At 45.3% G+C, this 18,728-nt stretch overlaps 3 protein-coding genes across 3 annotated transcripts in view; 2 read left to right on the top strand and 1 right to left on the bottom strand.

Annotated features, from left to right (window-relative positions):
• Positions 1-18,728, top strand: part of LOC144101385 (ribosomal L1 domain-containing protein 1-like) — a 486,157-nt gene that overhangs the window by 203,790 nt on the left and 263,639 nt on the right. The window lies entirely within an intron of this gene.
• The window catches only part of LOC144101383 (uncharacterized), a 67,216-nt gene that overhangs the window by 31,070 nt on the left and 17,418 nt on the right, over positions 1-18,728 (bottom strand). The window lies entirely within an intron of this gene.
• On the top strand, positions 389-18,383 carry LOC144101382 (uncharacterized). Its single transcript, XM_077634516.1, has 5 exons — positions 389-913; positions 3,082-3,233; positions 6,103-6,167; positions 10,071-10,148; positions 17,984-18,383. Exons 1-5 carry the CDS (start codon positions 482-484, stop codon positions 18,118-18,120), a joined length of 864 nt encoding a protein of 287 aa, XP_077490642.1. The 5' UTR covers positions 389-481; the 3' UTR covers positions 18,121-18,383.

Below are 18,728 nucleotides of genomic sequence, written 5' to 3'. Positions count from 1 at the left end.
TGGACACATCACTCCACTCTGAGGATTTGATCCTCGGCGCTTGGCCAGATAGTTTTAGAACTGTAAAGGCAACGCGAGCGCTCTCACGCTTTTTGAGCGACACGGACCTTGTCTCGCGTTTGTGATGTCAGAAAGTGTGCCTTGTTTTTTTTTTCAGTAGTTTTTCATCTGCCTCCTCCCATCATCATCGTCCCCCATCGTGATCTTCTTTTATCTCCTCTTCCCGTCCCCCAGAGCAGAGTAGCAGGCCAGATATTTATTTTTCAGGCCAACCTCTCTGCCTTTCCTATCAATAAACCCTCTCTCTCTCTTTGCAGGCAGCTTGGAATACATGTACGCCTACTTATTCGTAATATAAAAATTACACTTTGGTGCACCACTAATACCGAGAAATGCCTCAGGGACGCTCTGAAATTGAATTCATTCGTCAAATTCATGCTCTGTAAACTTATGACGTGGCTATACGTACATATGTGCGTGGATGTCTGTGCCATATTTTCATCACTGCCGGCAGATCTATGGGCCGTATTCTATAAGCTGTCCATTTTCTGCTGTCCATTTGTCCTCAATTCAGTCTTCTGTCAGTGGTCACTCAGATATATACCCGAGGCTTTCAAGAGTCGGAGGCAATGCAGCCAATACAGCTGTATATACGTGGCAATACAGCTGTATATCCTCGCAAAAAGCAGGGCGGGAAACGACTGGCTTCCAACCCCCCGCTGGCAGGAAGAACACATTCGTTGATTTAACCGCGCCGTGCGGTTCATTGCTTTCGAGCGGCCAGTCAGTCGTCATGGGTCTTGTCGTATGTCTCGTCCTTGCCGTCTTTGGAGCGGCTTCATTGGCTGAGGCCAAGCTAGGACCCCCTGGAGGACCTGGCAAGCTGCACCGTGACGTGGTGGACTCTTTCTGGGTACCGTATGTTTATTTATTTATTCCTCAAATGCCCTTGTTCACGGGGTTCTACACGAGGAGTGGGCGGCCTCAGGGAAGAAACCAGGGCTTGGCGTCTTCTTAGAAGAAGGTTTTCAATGGTGGTCCTGAAGTTCACCGCACTGTAGTGGTGTACCGGCTCTTCGGGCAGATCTTTTCAGAACTTTGTTGTTTGCCGAAAAAACGAGGGAAGATGCGATGACGTGTGCGCGTGTGTAGGGAACACAAAACTTAGAATGAGTGGTCCTGGGGAACGGCGGTGAGCGGGAGATATACCGTAGTCATCAATCGTAAAATGAAGTCATGACTCGCTATAACTCACTATTCATGGGAGAAAATGTTGCAGAATACTTAAAGTGAAGTTTTCGATACCGATTTCAGCGCTGCAACGCGACGTCTAGTGGCTGGAAGATGAAGCTTTACCGCGCTTTCAGGAAGCCGATGTATGAGCACATCGGACGTAGTCACACGTAGCGTAGTTACGTCTTCGTAGAAACACCAAAAAAGATCAAAACTACGGGTCACCTTGAAAATGTGGATACCGTTCTGCCGTGAGTGAAGTGGCTGTCGTCGATGTTATTTGGCTGCCCTTTGAAAGAGTCACAGCACCGCCTGAGGAGCTAGAATACCTAACAGAACTTAGTCATTCTGGTCCATAAGCATTAACAAAGGAGAACGTGTCTCATTGTCAGAGGGTTTTTTGAAACTTATCCCAAAAGTAAAGTTAATTGTTAATCGTATCCAATGGAGACAGCAAGAACAGCTATTCATGGTTTCAAGGCAGGAAGCTACGGAACTGAAAAGCTTCACAGTGACTGGTGTGTGCGGTGTTTTTTGTAGGCTTCAAAACTTCGGATTCGGCATGTCGGCATGAGTCTCGGTAAAATTATCTCCTAGGCCCAAGAGCAAACATGTAAGACGGGGGAGCGTAAAGTTTCTCAATATTACCGAGACTGAAAACAGTCGCCACCGTCTGCGCGAATTTCTTCAAGTGAGCTTCATCCAACTGAGAATGCCGGGATGTGCACACTTTGTGATTCGCTTGGCTAGTGTTAGGACGAGAACGGAATTCTGTCACAGACTCACAGCTGGACAGCTATGTCATATACTGTTTGTATTATAAATTGTCGAATTAGCGGAGTTTTCACTTTTCCTTATTCGAACACCTGCTACATTGCATAGGTTGTGGCTGGCGGCATACTAGAGAGAGTCGTGAGTGTTTCACTGGAAATTCACTTTTTTGTGAATAGTGGCCGTATCAAACTACCTCGACGCTGTCAGTGTGGTACGCATGGGATTGTTTTTTTTTCTGTCGCTGTTCTCCTGCCGGCGACATTAAGGACTATTATAAACCACACATTGAAAGCAATCCCGTCGCCTTCATGTGCATATATACTGGCCCTGAATGTCCAGCAATCCACTCCGAGTACTGGTATATAGGAGGCCACTTTCCTGAGTAGGGGCAGAACACAGGCATTTCAACCTCCCACTGAAAATAAGGCGTTAAAAAACTCATCAGCTGCTCCTTAAAACGAACAATTCGATGAAAAACTGTCCACGTGGTGGCGTTCGCGATGCTGTTCAGTTTTGCGAGCATGCTGCTCCTGCTGTTAGCTCAAGTCGACGTCATGCGCAACATTCTTGGACAAAAATTTTGAATGTTCGAAAACTGTAAGGTACTGTTACGAAAATATTGAAGTTAATAGCCCATTCTTCCTATGTGTACCAAGATCTTTCTTTTAAATTGTTTCCATCGCTCGCATCAAGCAGTGAAGACTATAATAGAAAATTAATGAGGAACGCTTTGGACGGTAGCAAAAACGCTAATAACAAAAAATGCAAGCCTGCCGACGGGAGATCTGCAGATATATTGAGTGTTGCAGTGAAGTTTTACAATACATGAAAAAAATACGTCCATGAGCTGTTTCCCGTTCAAAAATGCTTTTGTCCGGAATTGTTGAGTACGCACGCTTATCAGTGAGATAGTTCTTGCAATATTAAGTGGATCCTTACCTAACGGCAAAGGATCCAGTAGCGTACATCAACGTGAACATTCTGCATCTATTGTGTGATATAATAAAACAAAAAATGTCCTCAGTTCTGGAAGTGGTTCAAATGCGCTCATACAGCTTTTTTTTCCTCTCGCAGGCAATGGCGCACTTCCCGTACTCTGTGGCCATATCGGACTCGAACAACGACACCATCTTCGAGTGTGTGGCTGCTAACCGAACCGAAATTGATCCCGTGGCAAGGACGGGCACATTTGTGTGGCTTTTTCCCGAAACAGAAGACTCACCTAAGTATGGTCACTTGCACCTCGAGTCCGTGTTGTTAAAACCAACAGTACCAGAGTTCACGAGATCGAATCCGGCCGCTGTGGCCGCGTTTTGATGGAGGCGAAACGCTAAGACGCCCGTGTGGTGTGCGGTGTCAGTGCACGTTAAAGATCCCCAGGTGGTCCAAATTATTCCGGAGCCCTTCACTACGGCACCTCTTCCTTACTTTCTTCTTTCACTGCCTCCTTTATCTCTTCCCTTACGGCGCTGATCGGGTGTCCACCGTGATCTGTGATACAGTTATTGCTCCATTTCCTTTACCCAAAAACCAATTATTATTATTTTTGTTACTGGGCCATTTCCTTTCCTCAAAACCGATTTTGAAAATTGAAAATTGTTTTTTGGGGAACGAAATGGCGCAGTATCTGTCTCGCATGTCGGCTCGTGTTCGTGTTTGTTTCAAGGGACAATAATAATAATAATAAAAATTGGTTTTTGGGGAAAGGAAATGGCGCAGTATTTGTCTCATATATCTTTGGACACCTGAATCCCGCCGTAAGGGAAGGGATAAAGGAGGGAGTGAAAGAAGAAAGGAATAGGTGTTGTAGTGGAGGGCTCCGGAATAATTTCGACCACCTGGGGATCTTTAACGTGCACTGAAATCGCACAGCACACGGGCGCCTTAGCGTTTTTCCTCCATAAAAACGCAGCCGCCGCGGTCGGGTTCGAACCCGGGAACTCCGGATCAGTAGTCGAGCGCCCTAACCACTGAGCCACCGCGGCGAAGGGACCCAGAATTGATTTTGAAGGCCATATTCTAAAGCAACAAATTTGTAGGGGTGGTCTTTGAGTATACGAGGGAAACTTGAAGGCTCTACGTCAACCCCGTAATTTACACAAAATTATTAAAAATGGCTGCTAGCAACTGATTATTGGCGACACCTCACTGCGCACTCTTTGCCGCCCCTACGCCGCTAACGCAAAGTGGGCAATCTGGGCGAGCCTTGTCACTGGGCGTGTACAAGTCACGTGGAATTGGGCGGAGCAGGGCGGAGCAGGCTGTGTTTTTTTTCTTACGCATTTGCGCGTGTGAGTTCAGCGTGAAGAGGAGGTGCGTCAATTTCTTTTCGTTGCGAATGAAGCTATAGCAGGATAGGAACCACTTTTAAAAACCGCAGTTAACTGCTAACACAAGGCCACGTTCCGCGCCGTGCTGTATCACTCCGCTAGCCAGTCATAAACATAAACATCATCCTTTTAATGCTTCATTTATTAAACAAGCCAAGTATCTAAATTCTAGACCTTGTAACTTTTTCTCGTGATTTTCTTCTTGTTTAGGCGAAAAGAGAAGTTTTAACAACGGACTACTTTTTTGTCGGGGAGTAATTCTGTGCACCGGTCCTAAATGTGGGCGGAGCTTCACTGCAGACTTAGTTGTATACGACTATATCTGGATTTTTTTTTTCAGCGCGGTGAGAAGTGATGGTATACATCGCTCGTGCGCTTTGTACATGCATACAGTCTTTACCAAAAGTCACCGAGCAGCCGCGCCGACGGCCGGAGCGGGTTTGCAGCCGAGCGAGGGCGCTGCAATCTTCGGCGCTGGCAGCTGCCCAAGCAGCGCAGATAATTGGCTCAATACTGGAAAGAGATGGTTTCACAATGTTCTCTTGTAGAACCATCAGTTGCCAATATATATCCAATTTTGGGCAAATTACCTGGGCTGCTACGGTGCTCCCCGGCGGCGAGTGTTAACTGGCTGATGTAAGCCTGCAGCTCAGTATGACTTTCCTCCAAAGGCGCGAAATAGTTCTCACCGCACATACTTGCGTCTCTTCATCCAAGGAAGGACAACCGCAGCGCCGCCGCTCGGCGGAGAGCGCGCTTCCGCTGCCGTCGCGGCTGCTCGGTTACTTTTGGCAAAAACGATACACGCCATTTCATGGCCCCTTTAAAGAGACATCCTGTTTCTTCATTTTTCATTTATGATGCTCTTAAATAGGATGGGGGCAGTGCTGTGCCAAACTGACATCAGTGACAACTTTTACAGGTGGCATCCCGTGTCATATATGTTGCATGTATCACAAAAAGGCTTATTACTGTTATTAATACTACTTAAACTACTCGGTAGCCGTCAGCGCTGTCCGACTGGAGCCGCATAGAAAACGTTCGAACATGAACATGATGAATAAGGTGCCGTACAACGGCACCGTAAGAACTCTTCTGAAGGCCCGCTGTTATGATTGGACTCGTCGCTGATTCTGGGATATTTAACAGCTGCAACACCGCGTACTCTTTGAATTGAGCTCGTCTAGGGGTTTAGAACAGCAATCACCTGCTGTTATCCTTCACCCTTAGAAACCAGTTTGGCCTCTTTAAACCGCATAATGCTGCCCTTTTCGGAAGGTGTAGGCGGTGTCAAACCCAAATCGCTGTCCTCAATTCCGAAGACGGCTGCTGGCTTTGGATGCATGCATCCTACCTTTGTGATTTACAAGCACAGGTACGCCACACAGACCACCTCTAGAATACCATACAGGAAGGCCTCGACAGAAGATTTCACCACGCATGCGCATGTGATGAAGAAAAGTCAGTTGCAGAAATGGTAGAGCCTGGTGCAAGTAGTAAATGTGCGAATCCTAGTACGTTTTCAAGTATCAATATTATCAATATTACTAGTCATATTACTAGTCATTCTAATTATAACACCAAGAATGAGTTTTATCCTATATCTCTTGCACATAAGTTTGTCGCTGAGTGTGGTGCTGGTTCTTCGAATATTAGTGCAACCAAGCTAAACAGCATGTGTCGACGTACCGGAAACTATAATCATACATTCCGGTACCTTCCTGTGAAGTGTTTATAATGGTTTTGTTGCTGTATATGTTTGCAGGCTAGAAGTCCCGTTTTATTTGACAGCTGACGGCCCCGGAACCATAACCTTCACTATCGATGATGGTGCGTATGCTTTTAATAGCCTTGCCGGGAAAGTGAAACCATACGTTTTGCAGATAAAGGAAGTCGGGTAAGATAACTAGTCATTTCCAACGTGTACCGAAGAGCAAGAAGTATTTGAGCTGGTGATGTCAGACGCTTCGAAAACCTTCGCAGAAAAACTGGAGGAAGCTTAAGCTTCGCCTCTAAGGCTGGAAAGCGATAGCGTTATCGGGCCCCGTTCGCATACACACCGATCGTTTCAGTGAAATCGCCCACATACAATTCGAATTACTTCAACTCAATCACTAATGATCACTCATACCCATCAATTCTGGACGAAAGCATTTTTGAACAGGAAACCATTTATGAACTCAGTTTTTTATATAATGTAATACTAAATTATAGCAATCAATATATCTGCAGATCACCCGACGGCAGCCTTGCATTCTTTTTCTATTAGCGTTATTGCTATCACCAAAAGCGTTCCCCATTGGTTTTCTACGGGAGCCTCAACTGTTCGATGTGACCGATGGAAACGCTTGAAAGGAAAAATTTTGCGACATATCAGAAGAATGGACCATTGCCTTCAAAGTTACCGAAAATGTATCTTACAATTTTTTGATTTTCAAAGCTTTTGTCCGAACTTGCTGTTACATGTTACCGTATACCATAATGTTACCATATTCTGTAATTCATGCATATCGAATCAGAGCTCGCAAAACGATATGGCACGCATACACACGCATCAATCGTCCAAGTACAATGAGACCCAGAATTCGAATTTCCTCTTTCAATATTTACCTTTAATTATTTATAGTTGACAGGCTCATATTTATATATGTACATACAAGTGCAGGTTTAAGAAACCATACTAAGTTAAATACCGCAAGCACTGAGTAGCTCCACCCCTATCCCGTTTTGGTCAAGGAGCCTTCGTGGCCTATGGGTGTCGAGCTCGTCTCGCCATTCAATGGTCCTTTAGTTTTCACTGCACTAAATTTGCGAAGAATATTAAAACCATTTTAAAACGTTTAGTGACTAGCCCCAATGCTCGAGCGCTAATCTATCTCAATTTTTGAATTGATTTGCTTCCTTGAGAATTATTGTGTTGCAACACCAACGACCATGCCGGCTTTTCTGCGACAGAGGGCCCTTAACGCTAGCGCGTTAAAATTTGCCATTCTCGAAGGGATGCAGTAACATCGGACAACATCGGACGCCTTACATATCGTACAAGATATGCAAGGCGTAATGCATGCAGGAAACTACAGAGGTGCTTCTTCGTGGAAGTTGCCAAAATTCACGTGTATTCTGGCATGCCGTGTGAAACCAGATTTAGACGCCTGCAGCCCATCTCATTTCCTGCTGCAGTGGAGTTATCTATTCAGAGATTTTTAAATACAATAGGTACAGTAGAAGGAGCGTTATTTCCATCACTAGCAGGAGGAGGAGCGGCAGTAGTAGTAAGTGGTTTATTAAAATAATAACAAAAAGGAAGGATAAGATTTTTGCAAGCCCCGGCATCTGCCATCTATACTGAAGCACCTGAGCTGGGGCAGCGGAAATAAAGGATAGCAGGCAGAGTGGAGACATGAAATGAAAGAGGTGAGGGGACAGGAAGAGAGGATAGAGGGAGAAGTAATATGCACAAAATATTTACACAATAAGAAATGTGTCCAGATTGTGCGCGTGATTAGTTAATGATGGAGCAGCAGTACTTGTACAAAATCTTGATGGGAGTTCTGAGGCAGTGTATGTTGCGGGCCATAATTCCACTTGCAAGAAACACAGTCGAAAGTAGTCTCTTTTATGGTTCACCAGAATCAGTTTTGACTTGGCTGAAGCATAATTGTCTCTAAAAGCCCCAAGTTTGTTGTCTTCTGTTCGGCACTACCTCACCGCTTGCGCTTAAAAGAGCAGTGTCGCGCGATATGTTTATATACTATTGAGAGTTTTTAAGAGTGTGTGAAAGCATTCAGCATTCCCATTGGTTAGTTCATTAATGTGTTTCCCTGTTCCAGTTAGAAACTTGTTGTGAGGCTCTGAGGAATCAGTGAGAAAAAAATATATAAGAAGTGGGCTCGAAAACAGTCGACTGTCATTTACAAAGCTTCAGGCGGACATTGCTAAATATTTACGGGTATCGCTAAGAGCTGAATGCCCCTCAAGAACGATTTTGAGTTGACTATAGTTTCCTCCTTACCAGTAAGTCCCGTTTCCACAAGCCAGCAAGCGTTCATCCGAAGGAGTGGCTCAAAACGATTGGCAGATTAGATGCAGGCAGTTTTATTGGCATTTCTGGTATCGTTACTGTTTATGACACCTAGATTTACCAGCTTAGTCTTTAGAATAGGCATCAATGGACGGCATTACTCCTTCTGAGGAAATTCCGCTGGCAAAAGTGAAGCCACGCTGAAGTGCTTGCATGAAAGTCGCAACAATATCATTTTTTTTTTTGCCAAAAGCAGTCAAGTCGATACTGTTCCTTACTGTTCCTTACGATACTGGGCCATTACTGTATCAAGCTTACGAAAGTAATTTCGCCAATTTCAAGTCGTGTCGCCAAGAGATAACTGCAGGGGATCATCTTGCGCCAAACTATTTTCACCCCGCACACGCCGACGAAGTTTGTGCAGCTCTGACGTCTAACATAAGACTGCACTTGACTTTGTGCAGCTCACTGAGGTGTCACCAGTAATGGTGACACCTGCCAGCATTTGTCTTGTACATTTGAACAAAGACGTGCGCCGTTGTGGAGATGTCGTGTTTGACAAACAAAATTTTTCTGGAGGCGTCCTGGGTTGATTCTGAGTTTTATTGCCCTGTTTACTTAACGATGGGTGCTTTGGTGTGGCAGGAGTGGGCAATTTTATCTCTACTAGTAATGGCCGGCGCCGATGGATGTTCTGGCTATCCTGTGTCGGAGTGCTGGAGGCGTCGTTGTTGGTGCGTTTGACGGCAGCTCGATTTTGCCCGCGTATCTAGCGAGTCTTGCTTGTGATCCGCAAAACACAAATCCGAGTTTCCTGTGAGGTTGCCTTAAGCATTGAGGTTTCAGCCAAGGCTTATAAGAAAACAGTAAGTTTCGCGTTTACGTGGACGATAATGGCTGGACACCATCAATGCGCCTGCATTTAATCGCTTCTCAACCCGTACAGCCCAATGAAGCAATGAATGGCTTCCATTAGTTGCACAGGAAAACGTGGGAGCACGTCTACCACGAAGTTTCAAACGAAAACAAATTAAAAAATTATCAAGCACAACGGGTCTTGACTATCCCGAAGTGTAACTTGTAAGCGTGCTTGAGCCGAAGTACACGTGGTTTGAGCGCTTATAGCTCGTCTGGGTTCATGGTGCGCGAACAGCGCAACAAAGGCTGGACAAAGACAAGACAAGCGCCTGTCTTGTCTTTGATCCACCTTGGTTGCGCTGTTCGCCCACCACGAATCCTTACCAACTCTTCTTTAAAGTTATCACCACAATCTCGTAAGCCACTCTAAGCAGAAAGCTTACGCAGTAAGTAATTATTGCATCAGGCTGCACTGCGTTCACTGAAAATGCATGACCAAACAAAACGTTTAGGGGAAAAAATAAGGAATGCATATAATACGAGAACCATCGTATTCGGCATTTTATAGGCAGATGTATAATTTATTGCAAAAATGTGTTCTACTTTCTAAAAAAAAATTGGCGTTTTTTCGTGCGATGAAAATGAGGGGAAAAAGTTTCTCGACAAACGGTGCAAGCGAAAGGATGAAAGTATTATGTATTTCGTTTAAATGACTATATAGGAGAGTTTTACGTTATGTTGCAGCAAAACGTTACTTCATGTTCCAACTCGCCTGCTGCTGCTGCTAAAGGTGTAGAAGGTCATCCTCTTTTGTGCCTAAGGCTTTTTTTACGAACCACATCGGCTTCTTTCAGATCCTACTGTCAGGGAGGGCAAGTTCTACTACTCTGACGAACAGTGCGTCGTCCTGGATATGGAGTTCAATGGACATCGTAAGGCATTCTTTTATCATGATTGCGCAGAAACTAACGTGTGCCGACTACCCCCCCCCCCCCACGCCCCCCCGCCAAGAAGAATCTCGAAAGAAACCGCTAAAACAATGGTTAGGCCTACACAATTACTTTCATTTGATGATACCCTATGTTGCGAAGGTCTTGAGGCAGTCCGTCGTATAATGAAACTGGTGATGTGTGCAAAGAGATTGCGATGGTGGGTCGGTGGCCACAGCGTCCAGCTATTAAGCATAGATGCGCAGGCCGAAGTGGCGGCTGTGGTGGCCGCAGTTCGATCGAGGCGATCTGTAAAAAAGGCCGTGTACAGAGGTCACTAAGATCGAAAAACATTCACAGGATCAAGAACGAAGCCGAATAACAAATTGCATTGCCACGACATCCGCCATGTCGGCGCCACAAGAATGGGTGGAAAGGGAAACGCCTCACATTCTTGATATTTTGTGGGCTGAACTTTATGCAGACGAAGAAAGTCCGCGCTGTAAAGTTTATGTAAAGTTTGCGCTCACAGGACATCACGAATACGTTCCAACTCGGCCGTCATTGAGTTCTGTTGCCTCACACTCTGCTGCACATGTGTATACGGGGATAACATCAACTGCCACAATTTTAACACGTTCGCGCGTGGGCAAAAACACTCGTCACGTAAATCACGCAGCCAGCCAAATCACTGCGGTCGATCAGAGCACACCCCTGAGGTAATCGGTCATTCGCAGGCGCTAATATTTATTGAGGCAATATTTTGGTCACGGAGATTCCATAGACGCAAAATGTAATGTACATGGTTTCAGTGATCTTCCATTCCTTTTAAATACTTGCAGCCTCCGTTAGTGTCGATCGGTTCTGGTTCTCTTTTTACCACTATGACCTGACGAACATCAACTTGAAGCATGCTCAGGCGCGCTCAAATGGGTGCTATTGACGGCATTACCATTACAAAAATGATCTATAGACAGCCTGTAGACTTCGTTTGAACTCTTTTGCTTTCCTGTTTTTGTCTATTCATAGTCTATAGACTGTATATTAACAAAAGTCTACTAAAATGTATGGTCATAAATCTATAGATTGTCTACAGACTGTAGTACAGAATTTGTGTTGACTACAGATTGCTCTCTGTGGTTTGTCTACAGGAAGTCTATACACTTTATAGACAGAAGCCTGTAGACATTGTTTATATTCTGTAAAGAAATCTTTGTAAGAGTAGACATCGTTTGTATTGTTTGGAAGATTTGTTGTATTTTTTCATCAGTGGACACATTCCAACGCATTTCTTGCAAATTCAGCTCGTAAGCAGATTAACCCAAAAGGACAGAGTAAATGTGAATAATTTTCCATGAAGGACTTAGCCTGCATTGTTTTGTCGAAGAAACTGAATGCATTGATTCTTTCAAATGCATTGATGCGCCTTCGATCCGTACATATACTGGTATTTATTACATCTCGGGCCGCCTGCGGCAAGTTAGTAGTGGCTGCTTACACTGCTCATGCAATTTGGCGCAACCGGCCTGTTCAGTTGAGCTTCATTGAGCCGCTTTCCCAAATTTAGGCCTTAATCTATCCTATTTTGAAAGCGAACTGCCTCATTAGCGAGTTTCTATAAACTTACGAGCAAGCTGTAATAAGTTAGGTTAGCGCTATACAGCGATGTCTTAAAGGGACACTGAGGAGAAATTGAAGTTGGCTTGTATCGATAGAATAGCAGCTCCTGATCACAAAAACGCACTCTTACTGAAAACAAAACTCTTGTAATGTAGAAAATAGCAAGAACCAAAATACAGGTGTCGCCACCACAGGCCAATCTCGCAAGTACAAGCGTGATGACTGGATGGATGGATGGATGGATACGGCTGAACCCTTTACATCGGGCGGTGGCTCAAGCCACCTAGCCATGTCTTGTGAAATTTTACTCCTGTCTTGCTTTTTGCCACCAATCAGATAACCTTCGCTTGGTTACTTCTAACCTCTTAAAATCCACTTTCCCTTCACTATCCCTAAACCCCAATGCCTTGGGTAAGTCAGCCCCGCTGCCTTCCACTGTAGGGTGAAGCCCTTTACAGAAAAGTATCAAGTCTTCAGCCGTTTCCTCCTCCTCTCCGCACGCAATGCACAAAGTGTCTATCTCCTGGTACCTGACTCTATACTTCTTAGTCCGCAAAACTCCAGTCCTGGCCTCAAACAACAAAGAACTTCCCCTACAATTATCATAGATATTTTCTTTGACAATTTCCTGTTTAAAGGTCCGGTATGTTTCTAGTGCCGATTTCGTCAGCATCCCTGTTTTCCACAAAGCTCTCTCTGTTCCTTTAACCTTTTTCTTAACCGATAATTGCTGATTTGCCCCCTTACTGCTGTCCAGATATTTGCTTGTCAATTTTCTAGTTCGCTTTCTCCATTTCGTGTGAACATTCTTTATATACAGGTATCTGAAAACTTTCCTAGCCCACCGCTTTTCCTCCATCCTTCTCAATCGTTCCTCAAATGCTATCTTACTGCTAGCCTCTCTGCTCTCGAAAGACGCCCATCCCATATCACCCTGTACCCCCTGATTTGGTGTATTGCCATGTGCTCCCAAAGCTAACCTCCCTACTCCCCGTTGCCTAATTTCCAGCCTTGCTTGAACATCTGGCCTCATACACAGGACCGCATTCCCGAAGGTCAGGCTAGGGACCATCACCCCTTTCCAGATCCCTCTTACCACCTCATACCTATTGTAATTCCACAGTGCCCTATTTTTCATGACAGCTGCATTCCTACTAGCTTTATTCATTACATATTTTTCATGCTCTGTCAGATACTCAACACTGTTATTTATCCACACCCCAAGATACTTGTACTCATTCACTACCTTTAGCACGAACTCCTGTATTCTATGCTCGCCGCCCTCTTCATTAAATGTCATGACTGCAGATTTTTCCTTACTATACTTGAAGCCTAATCTATCTCCCTCTGTACTGCATATGTCTAACAACTTCTGCAGGTCTTCCTTGTTGTCAGCCATTATCACTATATCGTCCGCATATATTAGTCCCGGTAATGTCTGTTTAATCAATTCCCCTTGCTTGAAAAAAGATAGGTTGAAACCTAGTCCGCTCCCCTCTAGCTTGGCCTCCAAACCTTGCAGGTACAACATGAACAACAAAGGGGACAGAGGACATCCTTGTCTAAGCCCCCGCTGTATCTCTACAGGCCCTGATACATTTTTTTCCCATTTTATGAGCACTCTGTTACCTCTATATATATCTTTTAAAAGATTAATTACTCCATTTTCCACATCCAATGTGCCCAATATGTCCCACAAATGCTCCTGAGTAACGTTGTCATCGGCTCCCCTAATATCCAGAAATGCTAGCAATAAGGGCCTATGTTCCTTTTCCGCAATTTCTATACACTGTGTCAATGAAAATAGATTGTCCTCCAACCTCCTTTGTTTCCGGAACCCATTCTGTAGTTCCCCTAGCACCCCCTCGTTCTCCACCCAAGCCTGCAGTCTATCCTTTATAATTTGCATCACCACCCTGTAAACCACAGACGTCACTGTTATGGGGCGATAGTTACTTACGTCTGCTTTGTCCCCCTTTCCCTTATATATCATGTTCATTCTACTTAATCGCCATTCATCGGGGACTTTCTCATCCACTATCATTTTGTTCACTACCTGTATTAATGTTTGCTTGGATTTTGGTCCTAACTTCTTTATCAACATAATCGGGATACCATCTGGTCCTGTTGATGTGCCACTAGGAACCTTCTTCTCTGCCCTTTCCCACTCTCCTTGCTCAAGTGAAGCTATTGCTGTAACCGGTCTATCCTCCTTCGATAAATTATGTACCACGTGCTTTTCTGAAAATTTTTCCGTCATCCTTGTTCCTATGTGTTTTATTGCTTCATCCCCTTCTAGTCGAATACCCTCATCTGTAACAATAAACCTTTGTTCTATCCTAGTTTTATTACTCATTGCATTTAGATGTTTCCAGAATTTTTGGGCTGCTTTTCTATCCTTTTTATTTACTTTTGACATCCATTGGGCACCCTTTCTTCTAATTTTCTCATTAATCAAATAGGATGCGCCCCTTCTACACTTTATGAAGGTATCCCATTTTCTGTCTACTTCGGGTTTTGGTTCCCCCCTCTTCTTGGAATATCTGTGTTCCCTGGATGCTTCCTTGCGCTTTTCTATTGCCCTCTTGACCTCCTCATCCCACCAACTCTTGGGTTTGCATCTTTTTCCTTTTAGCTTTACTCCCACCTTAGCTAGCTCTAGCTCCAGTAATCGAGTTAATTTGGTATAAGTCCATTCTGTTTCACTATCCTCAAAAATTACTTTCTCGATTTGTTTGGCTGCTACTTCCAATTGCTTTTCTGAGTAAAAAATTTCCCCCTGATTGTTTATCTTGATTCAGTCCTACATTGCTTTTTCTTCTGAAGCTCAACTTGATACGCTTGTGGTCACTACCTAGACTTCTGGAACCATCTTCATCTATGCTCATTACCCCTAATCTGTTATACATCCTCTGTGACATTAGTGCATAATCTATCGTCGAGTGCAGACTCCCCGCCTCCCATGTTATGAGCCCTTCACACTTCTCGGTGCTGTTGCATACAACTAAATCACGCCTGTCACACATGTCCTGCAGCATGCTTCCTGTCGAATCCGTGTACCCATCCAGGTCTTCTATGTGTGCATTCATGTCGCCTAATATAATTATCTCGCCCTGTCCTCCTAGCTCATCAATGTCGCTTGCAATACATTCTAACATTTTCCTGTTTTCCTCTTTGGCATTAACCCCTGTCCACAGGTATACAAAGCCAAGGAGTGTTTGCTTGCCTGCCACTGTTCCTTTTAGCCATAAATGTTCCCTGCATCCCAGTCTAACCCTTTGAAAATTCATACTTTTATGAATGAATGCCCCAATTCCACCTCCCTTTCTGCTGCCCTCTGTTCTATTGCAATATTCCCATGCGTAGTCTGGGTTACAGGGTGGTTGCTCCATGTCTCTAAGATGTGTTTCCGCTAAACCATATACCATTAATTCCTCCTGTCTTAACTGTTCTTCTATTTCCTCCCATTTCAGTCTATTCCTGCCACCTTGCATGTTAATGAAACCTATATCTGAATTAACTTGGCCCTGGCGCTTGCGTCTCTTTCTTCCCCTATGGTTCCATTGTCCGTTTGATCTTAATTCTTCCTTCTCTACACTGGTTCCTTCAGAGCTCTGGGTCCCCCCAAAAAAGCTGTTGCCTGGCGACCTATCCTACTACCCACCTTCTTGCCAGTGGCACCACCGTAGTGGATGCCATCCTGTGCAAAAGGGTGGGGCCTAACCTCGTACACTTCCCTGTTGACCTCCATCACCTCGTATCTTAGTCGTCGACTCAATAGCCTAATTACCCGATTAGTCTCCACGACCCTCCTTTCCGTTTCGCGAGCCTGCCTCTGGACCTCTGGGATTGTGCATATGGTCACATGCACACTCTCAGAGGCCTCTCTAAGCCTACGCATCCCCACCTCCAACTGCGTCTCAAGATTCTGGCTCCTCCCCTGCAGTACATCATTAAGACCAGCATGGATGACCACAAGGTGTTCGCCATCCATGCTACCCACCACCACCTCCCGGGCTCTGGCCATTGCATCCACCATGCACTTTCCCGACTGAGCCTCCACCTGCACCCGCCTGTCTGCCTTCACTGCCGTCAGAACGCCTCCCTCAACCCTCGCTACATTCGAGTCCCCGACCGCCAGAACTCTCCTGTGCCCCAAACGTTCGCTTCCTAATTCCATCTGTTGGCCTCCGGATCGCCCTAGCTGACTCTCCTGCCGCTGTACGCTATTGTCGCGAGTTTCCATGCCCGCTTTAACCTTTTTCATTTCGTTCGCATTTTTCTCACTCAATGCTCGCTGCACTACAGCACTGTACGATCGACGAGCCTCGTCCTCCACCTGACACTTCTCCGAACTGGGGTGCCCAGCCGGCCGCGACCTGAGCGCTTCAACCTGTTTTTCTAGCTGGGTCCGCTTTTCCCGCTCTTCTTTAATCTCGCCCACCATTCGCTTCAATAGGGCGGCATTATTCTCCTCCTTTTTAATCAAATCGGCGACCTGAGCTTGCAGCTTAATCCGATCCTCTCGTTCGACCTGCCGGTCCGCATTAAGTGCATTAAACCCAGCTTCCCATTCCCCTTTTAACGCATGAACGGCGTCCCCAAACCGCTTGCACATCTTACACACGAAGCTAGCCTCACCCGCCTCGGCTAAGCTCCCGAACCCTGTCTCATCTAAGTAACACCAACGGTCGCACTCCTGGCACTGTACTAACTCCCCGTCCTTGTCCTCCTTAACTTTCCTAGCTTGCCGACCCATCGTCCGGCCGACTACGCCTTGTGAAAGCCCGCCAAAATTCCTATGCGTAAAAACCCGCCAAGAATATTACACAAAACTTCGGCACTACGCAACGTAAAAGCCCGCCAAAATTCCTACAGAAGAAACCTTCGGCACTAGTCAACGTAAGAGCCCGCTAAAAATCCTGCACAAAAACCTTCGGCACTGCGCAACGTAAAAGCCCGCCAAAATTCCTACACAAAAAACCTTCGGCACTACACAACGTAAAAGCCCACCAAAATTCCTACACAAAAACCTTCGGCACTACGCAACGTAAACGCCCGCCAAAAATCCTACACCAAAAACTTTCAGCAATACGCAAGGTAAAAGCCTTCCAAAATTTCTACGCAAAAACCTTCGGCACACACACTTCCGCTAGCCTTTCTACCCTTAACTCGGTTTAAAACTACTGCCCGAAAGCATGTACAAGCGCAAAAACCAAAAGGCACTTAGCTTCAGACGTAGTCGCTGGAGCTCCCCTAGGACAAGAGGCGCCTAGGACTTCCTAGGACTTCCTAGGACAAGAGGCGCCACCTTGGAGGAATTTTCCTTACTTCATGGAAGCCACGAATCTCCGAGGCTGGCAAAGGAAGGTTGCGCACCGCACCGCTAGCCGTCAGAAATCACGGAGTCTGCGTTTACGTCACGTATCACGTCACTCCGTTCCGTGACGCCATAAGAGTTCTCCGTGTCGTCATAAGAATTCTCGAGTTTGAATCAGAGCGGCGGGAAAAACTTTCTCAACTTCGAATCCAAATTTCTTTGAAATAAATGCACCTTTCGCGCCCGGACAAGCGGCAACAAAGCCATGAAATGCCGAAGTATCAGATTTTGCTAACAAAAAAAAAATGATAGAGTTCTCCTCAGTGTCCCTTTAACAAGTCGATGGAAACTACTCAACCGCGCTAACAGGCCCATCACGCGTTAGTGCTGTTCAGTCGTTTCCATCAACATGTACCAACCAGCCCAACTATGCCCTCTTCTTGAGTCCTAAGAAGGCTAAGTGCTCAAATAAAGATGTTCTTTTGAAGCGAAAAGCTTCACTAAGCTATTTAAAGCAGCCGTCGCGTAGGCCGGAGAATGACCTTGAACGACCTTAAGCCTAACCACGTTAGCCGTGTATGAACATATGAGGTACAGTTATGGTGTCGAACCCCTGATCGCTGACCTTGACCCATGACGTTTAGTTAACCTTTGACCTCTAACTTGAGTTAACTTCTGACTTTGACATTGGGTGCCTTCGGGTTGACCTTTCACCTTAAGAACATTCGATGGGGTGTTGTGAAGCCAAGTGATGACATCTGATTGGGGGTTGTCATAAGACCATGTGATGCCACGTCACAGACACGTGGTCGTGCGGCATATATAGAACGGCTGTCGCGAGCGTGCAGGGTTAGCCATGTTAAGACACTGCCAATTTTTCTCATCTTATCAATTCTAGAGTGCCTTCTGTGGACCCTCAGGAAACTCAAGGACTCGGTGCCCCAAGTATGCATCGACCAGTTCAAGGACGCATGTGGTGTCGTCGTCAATCAACACAGCAGAGATCTCTGCCCGGATGGGGAGGGCGATTACTAACCTTCCAGCAACCATACCAAGAACAAGTTCATTGCGAAAAAAGAAAGTTCTGAGGAATACAGTGGATAGTAGTTCTTGTCATCATCGCCGTATTTCATTAAAGAAACAATTACGGTGTTTCTTACCAGTGCATGCCCATTCGTCCTGATAATTATGAACCGTTTAAAAACAGTGCCCTCATTCTTTATTTCTTCAGCTTCATAGCTTGAAAGAAGCATGTGTTCTGGGCTCTTCTGTATGCCCGAATAAACTTTTATATTTTATTTGTTTGCATGTTACCAAAACCGGCGCAATTCACTTCACCACAGCGCAGAAAAAATGAACGCAAAGGGATACAAAGACACCACAAAGGGCTCACTTCAACCAGCTTATTGTCGCCCGCTGCGTCTACATTGATACAAATCGGCGATACAAATCAGAAAATAAAACACAAACATCTAGGCGAAATGTCACGCCCATCCTATATAGCGGCGATGAACTTGGCATAAAAGGAAACCACGTAACAATCAAAACAACATTTCTGCACACCTAAGGAACTCAGCAGACAATATTGGCACAAGAACCGGCAGCCTTGAAACCTCAGTTACCTGGTCAATGGCCTAAGGAAA

This window comes from Amblyomma americanum, chromosome 8 (genome assembly GCF_052857255.1).
Source record: "Amblyomma americanum isolate KBUSLIRL-KWMA chromosome 8, ASM5285725v1, whole genome shotgun sequence".
Classification (NCBI taxonomy): domain Eukaryota; kingdom Metazoa; phylum Arthropoda; class Arachnida; order Ixodida; family Ixodidae; genus Amblyomma; species Amblyomma americanum.
Note: the sequence above shows the minus strand (reverse complement) of the source record. Positions and strands in the feature narration are given on the sequence as shown.

Coding starts and splice junctions, on each gene's coding strand:
- LOC144101382 (XM_077634516.1), top strand. CDS start 482: ATGTCTGTGCCATATTTTCATCACTGCCGGCAGATCTATGGGCCGTAT. Junction 914..3,081: donor ACGTGGTGGACTCTTTCTGG/GTACCGTATGTT, acceptor TTCCTCTCGCAG/GCAATGGCGCACTTCCCGTA. Junction 3,234..6,102: donor GAAACAGAAGACTCACCTAA/GTATGGTCACTT, acceptor ATATGTTTGCAG/GCTAGAAGTCCCGTTTTATT.